The 10791-nt window shown below is 37.9% G+C and overlaps 1 protein-coding gene across 1 annotated transcript in view; it reads left to right on the top strand.

Moving 5' to 3' along the window:
- Positions 1–726: 726 nt before the first annotated feature.
- LOC119426098 (adhesion G protein-coupled receptor B2) overlaps positions 727–10791 on the top strand; it is a gene marked incomplete at its 5' end in the record, with an annotated part of 23024 nt that continues 12959 nt past the window's right edge. Inside the window, 5 exon segments of the mRNA XM_037693657.1 lie at positions 727–798; positions 5155–5247; positions 6505–6750; positions 10010–10049; positions 10459–10473. Coding sequence (XP_037549585.1) covers positions 727–798; positions 5155–5247; positions 6505–6750; positions 10010–10049; positions 10459–10473 — 466 coding nt within the window.

Genomic DNA, 10791 nt, shown 5'->3' on the forward strand with positions numbered 1-10791 from the left:
ATATGGCAACATTTTATTTGTTTATTTATTTATGCATTTATTCATTGTGGGAGGCCTTTAGTTTTCCAGTTTTATAATATGAGGTTGACATAGTGAGGTTAAGAGGGACAATAACTTGGTGCCCAACTTTAGGGTGCTGTAACTGAAGGAACACATTAACAAACAAATTAATTAATTCATACAGCAACAACAGATACCCTCTGTCATCTTAACCTCATCATTGGGTGACTAAAACTAAATATACAAACATGTACACAGTTACTGAATCATCATATTGCATCTAAAAGACACTAAAAGCAAATACAATTCAGTGAATTAATAGAAACCTAAATGTTTTGGTCAAGCTGCATGGTGGCACTGTTACCTAGCAGCATGAAGGCTCTAGATTTGGCACTTTACAGGACCCTGCTAGTGTGGTGTTTCCATATTCTCCTTGTGCATGCACAGTTGTTTATTTATTTATTTTATTTTTTTTTTTGGGGGGGGGGTACATCAGCTTTCCTTAGCAATCCAAAACCACACCTATTATATTATGAGACAATTATAAATTTGTCTGGTGTGAGTATGTTTGTGCATCGTTCCTTTTTCTATGTGACCCCATGATGGACTTGTAACATGCCCTGGGTGTATATCAACTCTTACCTTGTGGTATTGTTAGATACATATTATTGCGGTAATTATCCGGTATCCAAGTACTTACTGGCATATATCATTCCTGTGCTTCAGGTTCTCTTCGCCGTATTCAACTCTGTTCAAGGTTTTGTCATCATCACTGTACACTGTGCCATGCGCCGAGAGGTGGGTCCACTTTACTTTTCTTCACTAATATACTATTCACTGAATCTGCTTGTTTTGAATTCATTTTACCACTGCGTCACATGGTTACATTTGCTAGTCTTGTTCCCATCACTAGGTGGGATTTATTCAACTTAATTTCCAGGTCAGTCTGAGGCCATGACTGAACTCAAGCGGATCAGGCATGGGAGGGATTAGAATGGTTTTATGTCCTGTGTTGCGGTGCTTCCTTCTCATAATGCAGCATGATAGTGCGCTATTGTCCGACTGATCCAAGTTGGGTTTAAGGAGCTTACCAAGATGCTGTATGGAATAAGACGATAAATCTCTAACTAATAGCCCCTGGTGCCTGTTTGCCACAGGCTTTTCTGTGCCCCCTGAGGACCTTGCTTTTTCATCTTAATATGCACATACATGTCTTCATGTATTTGAGACAGACATCAGCACACATAATACATGCACACACGCCAAAACATAATTAATAAATTTACAATGCCATCACTTTTCAATAACTGTATATATGTCATTTGTTGCTGATGCACTACATTACACAAAGGTTTGCTTCTTTCTAAGAGAGCATTAGGTCATTGAATGCACTGCACACTGTAAGTGAATTTTAAAACCTTCCGACTGCTTAGCTACAATAAATCAGTACCACAACGGTGGTAGGGATCAGAGTACAGTAAATCCAGGACTTATTTATTGTAAATGTATGAAAATCCCCTGCAAGAGACGAAGAATAAATCCTTCATAGCTGCATTAAAAAAAATAATAAATAAATAAATAAAACAAGGAGAGTGCTGCATCAGAGATGGGGAAAGAGAAGGGGAACAAAGGATAATTAAAAGGCATTTCTGCTCAAAGCTTGAGAAAAGAAGCTTGGCTGAAGACACTACAAGTTGCGATGGTACAAAAAGCAAACTGTTATGGACCAAAAAGTGTAGTGATTGTGGTGCAAGTTTAGCACCATGCACAGCTCCACAACAGCATTTTTTTACATGTAAGATGTTATTATCTTACATGTATGATATTATTCTCCAGACTTCTGGGATGGGCACTCTAATGTTTTATTTTCTTTTAGTTGATTTATGCCATGTTCAGATGCTCTTAGATCTTTTACCATCAGTGGAATTAACAATAGGAGATCCCACGGGTTGATTTTTGTTCTGACTATATTTCCTACACTTTAAATATTTCCATTCCTTTACTTTTCTCAAGCATACATTACAGTATGTGTATTTTTATAAGGAGACGGTATATTGTATATAAGTAATTTTTGGGTAAAATTATGCTGTTAAAGAGATGATAAATGCCTCTTCTAAAACCGAATTATGTCTTAATTGTATTATAATTTTTAAAGAAATCTTAACTGCTGGAGAAGACAGCATGATGTTATCATTTTAAGAGTAACTTGTGATGGCCATGCTGTAATCAGTGTGCTGTATTGTTGCACTGGTGTTTGGATGAAATGTAAAAAAAAAAAAATTAAAAAAAAAGTAAGGACCATGAAGACACATATGATCTGTCGAGATCTACTGAGGAAAAAGAAGGATGACGATCAAAATAGAGGCTTTAGGTTCAATAGAAAGCCCTAAAAGAAATCTAAACACGATTTGAAGGAATGTTTGTGTAAATTGTATTGGAGTCACTTAGTTTCAGTGAATACAGTAAAAGAGGTGGAGAAAAGAAAATACAAGCATGGATTGGAGACAAAAGGTGACAGATCTCAATCAGGGCATAGCAGTGAAAGGGATGGGTAGGACAGAGGAGTTAGAGGTAGATAGAAAATATCTATTTTGAAACTAGACTTAGTTGTATTTAATGGTGATATGCATACACCTACTTTCATCTAGCATAGAACAGGCAACAAATGTCACCATGAATGAGATATAAACTGAGGGAACAGACAAAAGGAAACAATACATCAAATATATTCAGGCATGCAGTAATAATCAGGGAGCCAATCCATGAAATTCATAATAGTGCTACACATGCACAAACAAAAAAATGCTTAAAAAATAAGATAGCTTTATGAGAGTGAACCGCTTGTGTCACTTCTTATGCAAGTTTTTCTTGATCACACTCTTGAAAATCTGGGAATTGGCAAGAGCAATGCTGGGAAACAATGCTGCACCTCAGAAAATATAGTGGGGACAGCTATAAGAAAGAGCCTGATGGTAGGAAATGAGCTTGGGGTTATTTTCAGGGATCTGTTTGATTTAAGCTTTGGGTGTAGGTTGTTGTGATTTTACTCTAGTATGTGGGAGGATGAAAAAAATAGTACAACACTAGAAAGTCCTGGGGGGATAACAAATGTGTGTTGTCCTTTTGATCTGAATTACAGCCATTGATATTACACGGCGCAGATGAGCCACACTGAAGTTGTGGTCTGTACTTCCTTCAGCACTCCAATGTCTATTTAACCAGGGCTGCACAATATTGGACAGACAATCATTTGAGATCATATTCTTGAATACTTTGACAATTATAGCACAAATCCACAAAAAGTCTCACATCTCATTTTTATCATGTTCACAACACTTTCTGTTTTTAAACATCTCACCCACTATCATCTAAACTAGGTGTGGGCATAAAAGGCAGTAATAGTCTAAATGGGCTTGTGCTACACTTATAGTGATATGGTGCATATTGATACTACACGTAGAGTAAATTGATTGTGCTGTCCTAAAACCAGTTTTAGCATTCTGCGACAGCACTTCCCAGATTGCATAATATCACTGAATCCACAATGCATCAGTCCACTATGGTGCCTTCAGTAGTGTGGTTGGCTCACAAAAGGATGGTCCCATCGATATGTCCAACTTTTTTATTTTTTCTACAAGTTTCCCTTGATATGGAAACTGTTGTCATATCTCCAGCAGTCATTGTGCAAGATGTAGGGCACACCCTAGACAGGCTGCACATTCATCAACAGGGCCACATAGAGAAAAACAACTATTCCCATTCCCACCCATAACTTGGGTGAATTTAGAGTGAATAATTAACCTAACATCCATGTTTTTGGTCTGTGTGAGGAAACCTGAATACCTGGAGAAAACCCACACAAACACAGGGAGAGCATGCAAATTTACCCCAGGCCAAAAAGCAATCCTGCAACCAGATTACTGAAATGCAACTGCTCTTATTTTGTGCCCCCATCTTTTTTTTATTTTTTATAGTCAGATACTATGTGTAAAAGCCAGGCTACAAGGAGCTGTCAAAGAAGTCTTACTTTTTTGGCCTGACCCCTGGGTAAATGGTATCATGGCTTCTTGCTGTAGTCATTGCAAAATATGTTGTATCACAATCAGTTTCTCAAAACCAGTTTGCCGCAAGAAACCCCAACAGTGACAAGCAGTCTATCTACATGTATTACTGCAAGGAGACTTTGTGGAAGACCCAGGACTGTTCGCGGAGAGCATATTTGAGTCCCTCCAGATGAGTTTAGTGGGGTCTGTAAATATTTGCTTCAGCTATTACTCCCACAACCTGTTCCTATATAAATGGAAAGATATGAATGCATTGATACATTGTACAGATGCATGTTTAACTAAAGAGGGAGGATGGAGCTGAGCTGTAAGACAAAGCTCTCTGTTTACCAGTCAGTCTACGTTCCTACACTCTCATGAGCTCTGGGTAGTGACCGAAAGAATTAGATTGTGGATACAGCCAGTTGAAATGAGTTTCCTCCGCAGGGTAGTTGGACTCTCCCTTAGAGATATGGTGATAAGTTCAGTTATCCAGGGGAGACAGAGTAGAACCGCTGCTCCTCCACATCGAGAGGAGCCATTTGAGGTGGTTCAGGTATCTGGTAAGGATGATCCCTGGGTGCCCCCATAGGGAGGTGCTTTGGGTATGTCCGACTAGGAGGAGACTCCAGGGAGTACCCAGGGAAGACCCAGGTCAACTGAGAAATATAGTCTCTCGGTTGGCCTCGGAACACCTCGGGGTCCTCCCAGAACAGCTGGAAGAGATGGCTGTCGAAAGATATGTCTGGGCCTCCCTGCTCAAGTTGCTTCCCCTGCATTCTGACTTCGGAACAAGCTGACAATAATGGATGGATGGATGTTTAAATAATAGCAAACTAATCGTTTTTTGGAAAATATGGATTTTTTTCTGACTTTGCCCAATTTGCTTCATTTATCATTTACCTTAAATCAATTCAAAATATGTAAAATGTAGAAAAAGTTCCCTGTGTTCCAATACTCATTAAACCAGCTCAAGCCAAAGTGCCTGCACTAACCTATTCCCGTTGCATTATCTCCTCCTCTCCCTCATCATTCCTTCCCCTCCCTCTTTTCCTCTGTCATGATCCTTTCTCTTTGGCATCTTTTACCCCCTCCATCCCCTTACCCCCAGGTGCAAGATGCAGTTCGTTGTCGAATGGGGGGATGTAAAGATGACAGCGAAAACTCCCCTGACTCCTGCAAGAATGGACAGGTGCAGATCATGGTGAATAGCATTCCATCTCATCCCACATTCCAACTCATTTGCCTCTGACTAACAGTTCCTGTAAATACAATGGAAAGATGCATTATTGCTATTATGAAGGGGATTAAAGTCATGCCTTCCCCCTCCGCCTCTCCTTAACCATGTTTACCTCAGTGTGAGTTTATCTTCATTTGTGTATTTTGCACTTTCTTTCATTATATTTTACATATTAGTTTCCATTTTCCTCCTGTTTAAGAATCCACTCTAAATTCTTCACATTCCAACCTGACACTTTGCGTAATCTATATTTGAGTAATAAGTTATGCCTATAAAAATGCTTACCATTTGACCATTGTTGCAACCTAAATCTCAATGCTTTTTAACATTTTTTTTTCTTAGTAAAGACACTAAAATAATCATCTATTTAATCATGTTCATGTATATCCACTCTGTAGATAACTCTGTTGTCTTTATCAAAAGTGTGTTGCTCTACCTTACAGTTGTTATTGTTGTGTGTGTCTGTCTGTGGGTAGGTGTGTGTGTGTGTTTAAAATGTCCTTAATAATGTGTTAAATCACTGAGATTTAATTTCTCACCAATGTCAGTATGGTCAGACCACAACCACAAGCAACCACTATTATTTGTGTTTTTTTGGGTTTATTCTTGTCCATCAGACCTGTCCATGGTAATGTGTTTCTAAAAGCTTTTCCGAGATTATGAAGATTAAGGTTTGAAGCCATCATTTTGTTTAGTGGAGCCATTTTTACAAATTATTATTTTTTTTTTTTACTTTTTTTTTCTAGCTTAACCATATTTAACATTGAAGTATTCATTCACTGCAGTTTATGGGAAGAACTTTTATTAACACTTTAAAATAAATAAATAAATAAGTGTAGCTACAGCTTTAAATATGCCTTTTTCAGGCTTCCCACACACACATAGAGTAGCTATTGTGTGAAACACAATACCCTTGATGACATTGCATGTGATAATTTAATGAAGCCACCATCAGTTACATTAGCAACAAAATTACAGTGAACAAAATTCACTTAGCTGCCCCTGCTATACACAAAGAAAATCTTATTAGCGAGTTAAACCCTTGACATTTAAAGAGCTCATAAAGATGTAAAACTGTTGCCGAAGCTCCTTGTTAAAACTGAACAAAAGCCAGCATTTAAAAATCATTTGGTTAACTGATCTCTGATTAACATGCTGCTAAACAGGGCGGATATCTCTTACATTGTGTCTTTTAGAATGTGTATATTTTTCCATCATCAGAAGTGTGCGGGTATGGGCATCTGTGGACATCAGCATGGCTCTCGTCACAGCACACCCCTGTGCCTGTCGGGTTGTCACCCACTGCCATCGCCACCAGCGTGCCAACAGACATGTCAGCAAGCCAGTTGCCACAGTCTACCTCACAGCAACTGCAACTACGTGCTAAACTCCAGCGAAGCACATGAGCATACCCCCATACTGAACAATACCCACAATCACGCTCAGAACCAAGTCAGCAGCCGATCAGTATGTCAACTGTAGGGAAAAAAGCAAAGATATTAGCAATTAGGAATAGTTAGATCTATCCACCTTATTCCCTATCCCCCATGCTGCCTTGTGTGAATTAACTTTCAGCACGGACCAGAACTGGCATTTGTTTATGTGTGAACAGTACGAGCTAATGCAGTTTCTTCAGGCATTGTGGATAAAATTTAAATGTAGGGACACCACCTGTACGAGCTCGAACAGGACAATGTAATCACACTGCTGCCTGCTGCGTATGAGGGATGGAAGGACGACCTGAAAAAGTAACTGCAAATTACGTCTACTAGCATATTTAGCTATTTCACTGACTTGGTTGCTTCCGTCGGCAAAGCGATGAACAATCTGAAAAGCTCTGAGGTGTATTAGTATCTACACAGTAATAAGGTCAGTTGTGTTTTGTTAAAAAAAAAAAAAAAGGTGGGACACAGTCTTATTTATGTTAAAGCAGACATAGAGTGCAGCCAAAGCCTTAAAGTCCTCCATCACTGAGCTTGGGTTAACCGCAGAGAAAATCGAAATACCAAAGACAAACAAATACTATAATGCTGTGCCCTCCATACACTTGAAATCATCCCTGATATTTTTTGTCACACTATTTTCAATCCTTCTGAGGATCTGGCATCTCCTCTCCAGTGGTTTATTGTCGTCCAACCACAAAGTAAGATGCAGGTTTTCCTCCGTCCGCCATTTGTCAACAAAGTGAAATGAGCTCACATACAGTGCTTTGGGTGGTCTCTTTTAGTTCACAATTTTCAGCCACATTCTTTTTAATTCCTCATCTGTAGGTAGGTGATGGAAACTGTACCTCTTTTCACAGGAACACTTATATTATTTTGGGCGATTGTTCAAAACACTGTTGGTTTGGTCTGGTTGTTAGTGCAGCTGCAAACACAACATGTGCCTGAACTCTGCAAGGCTATTTTAATAAACTTTATGGTTGTTAAATAAATGTAAATACAACATAAACAGTGTTTTATCTGCTAAACTGAATGCAAATAACTTTGAAATAAATCATGGTCCGTGCTCCGCTAGCATAGTTAACCAATGGATACTGCTACTTCTCTGTCTGACAGGAAGCTGTACCCATAATCATTAATACAGTAGAGCCCCCAGGAATAAGGTGGATACATGCTTTAGATGGTGCAATCTGTACAATAATGTTCTGCAGGAAATTTCAATGAACCTTAAAAAAAAGTTGTTGTTTTTTGTAAGATGGACAATTTAGCCTTTGTTTCCCCGGGTGTTAAGTGAGCAATAGTTTGTGTTTTAACACATTCTAATCAAAACTGTAAAATAAAATTTAAAAAATTCAATTTGATTTTTTGTTTTAATCACAGTTTATATATCTTTACTGGGGCCACATATTGTGCTAATTTACGTTAGAGATGTTTTGCTGCAGAGTATGCTTTTGAAATCAAGTGCTCAAATATAAGATAATATTACAAATAACATACAAATAACTAAAACAAATAACAAAATAACAATAACAAAACACATACTCCCCATGTTGGTTAAAATGTGTTAATGTACATTTGAATATCAAACTGATGACACATTGTCATTTAAATGGATATCCAAAACAAATAACTAAATTATATTTTTGAATGAGTTTTCAAAATATTATGTATCTTGTCAGAAAATTAATACTAGACTCTAATTCGCAATATTGCAGTACTAATATGTAAACAATATCAAATGCACTGCATGAGATAGGAAATTTAATAAGGTTTGTAAATTTCCCATTCTATATTGGAAAAAAAAAATACATTTTTAGATTTTGTTTTGCCAAATACTTTAAATGTTAAAGTCTTACAAAATGTTGATAAACTTGGCCTAACATATGCTGAGTTACCATCTTACAGTACTGTAGCTAAACTAAGCTAACCAGTTGCTGGTGTTTGATATATTGATGTTTTGAGTAAAGTGTCAGGTGAAAAAACACCTTAAGTTTCAAACTTCATTTGACCAATACAATGATTTTAATCTGCTGTCCATATGGTACAGATTGCACCTTTAATAGCTGTGATTTAGTTCGTGTTTTGTTTCTAGGTGAACCTAAATGTTTTAATTCAGCCTCTATCTGGAATGTTGCATGCTGCACTTTGAGCTTACTGTTGGCCAACTATGCAGTCTTATACGTAGTATTTCCTTTATGTGTAGGACATAGTTAATGACTCAATGTTTGTGTGCTTTTTTTTGAATAAAATAGAAAGTTATTTCCTTTCTGCCTTCACCTGTTAAGTAAAGATTCATGAATTCATGGAATTATTGGCGATTAGCAAACAAAGAGCTTTTCTGTTCCTGTGAGAATCTTCATACATAAATTTATTTTCTTCATTCTCTCAGTTTTTTTTTCAATTATCCGTTTCTTCTTATCTTTTGCCTTTGCTCCTTTCCCAAACTGTGTAAAGTATGTAGTTTATTATCCAAACAAAGGCGTTTGTGAGTGAATTCCAGGGAGTACAAGCTCTGCAGTGAGAGAAGGGACGTCCATAACCGAATAGCAATGAGCGTCACTTTCTCTAAAGTTTAAAACAAATAAATGTGAGTGGTTGCCATTTTAGAAACAGCACCTGTTCACACAGCCTTGAGTGAATGATTCCTAAACTTTTTGCATTTTGACACCCCCCCAACAAGTAGCTATGCCTATTTATACCTCATCAATGTGGATTTTAAACAGCATGTATTGCGTCTTTGAATCATGCGTTGCAGTGTGAGTAAAACACATAAAGCATTTGTATTCAAATCAAATGTTTTAGTCAAGCTGGGATATGATGAAGCTTTCCTCAACCAACATAGCAAATAATAATTTTGATTCTCTGCAAACTTCTGTTGTCATCTTAACAATGGCTGATGAGGAGATCCCATATCTTAAGGGAATGTCACAGACCTGCTCATCTCTCTTGTCCATATGTGGATCTGCTGCTATGGTGCAAAGTATGAGCTTGGAAGTCTTATTTCATTATGAAAGCTCTAAATTCATTGTTTTAATCAATTTTCTAATCGTTAAAAGGCTTTAAGCAAGCTTGTCCTGAAGAAAACGTAACATCTTAAGGCAACCCATCTCCACTGTAATGTATTGAGTTGTAAGGCATTGACATAACAGACTTTTTCCTTTCTAAAGTAAATTATGTCATAACATTAGAGCGTTTTATATCCAGTCAGTCAGGTTTCAACTCCTGCTAATCCACTCACTCATAGTTTCTCTCCTCTCATTCTACTATGCCTTGCTTATTCTTAGACGGATTTTGAGAAGGATGTGGACTTGGCGTGTCAAACAGGTGAGTCATCTGATCCCACTGCTCTCCAAGTTGCTCTTTCCCTTTTGTCTTTCTTTTCTTGTATCCACTTTTACTGACGACGGGTTTAGCACCGCATTCTGCTGCACCCCTTAGCTTGCTGATGAGATGACAGGCGCTGATGTGCTTCATCTCCACATGGTTGTGTTCAAATTACCATGCCTTATCAATCACACTGATTCTGCCCAATAAGTGTTCAGTGAGCATATGTTCGGATGAGACTGTGCTTAATTGTGCATGATAATAACACTCACTGTGTTCAAACCTGTTTCACTTGTTAGTCGACAATAGTCGTGTGTGGATGCTTGGCTGTGTTACAGATGTGCCACAGTCAATGCGTGTGTCGTGCTTTCACATATTAACAGTCACTTTCCCCTCCCTATCCTTGCAGAAAGAGGACACCCATGTAAGTTTTGCGCCCAACTAACCTACCTAACACTGCTTGCTCCATCTTAAACCATTCATTACTGTACAGTAATCCAGGTTTTAGGCTAAAATATATATATATATATTTTTAAATCCCCACTTCTATGTTAACATTTTTGCTGGAGACATTCATTAAAAGCTGTGCTGCTATAGCAACTAACTTGGAGAATAAGGAGTAATAGCACTCCCTGTCCAACAATGGCATGGTTTAGAGCCTCTGAAATGGGGTTCTGTGGATAGGTTATGAACAATCAATATATTACCTGATGTAGATAGCTCTTTGAACCACCTCACTTTA

This window comes from Nematolebias whitei, chromosome 19 (genome assembly GCF_014905685.2).
Source record: "Nematolebias whitei isolate Nwh7 chromosome 19, NemWhi1, whole genome shotgun sequence".
NCBI lineage: Eukaryota > Metazoa > Chordata > Actinopteri > Cyprinodontiformes > Rivulidae > Nematolebias > Nematolebias whitei.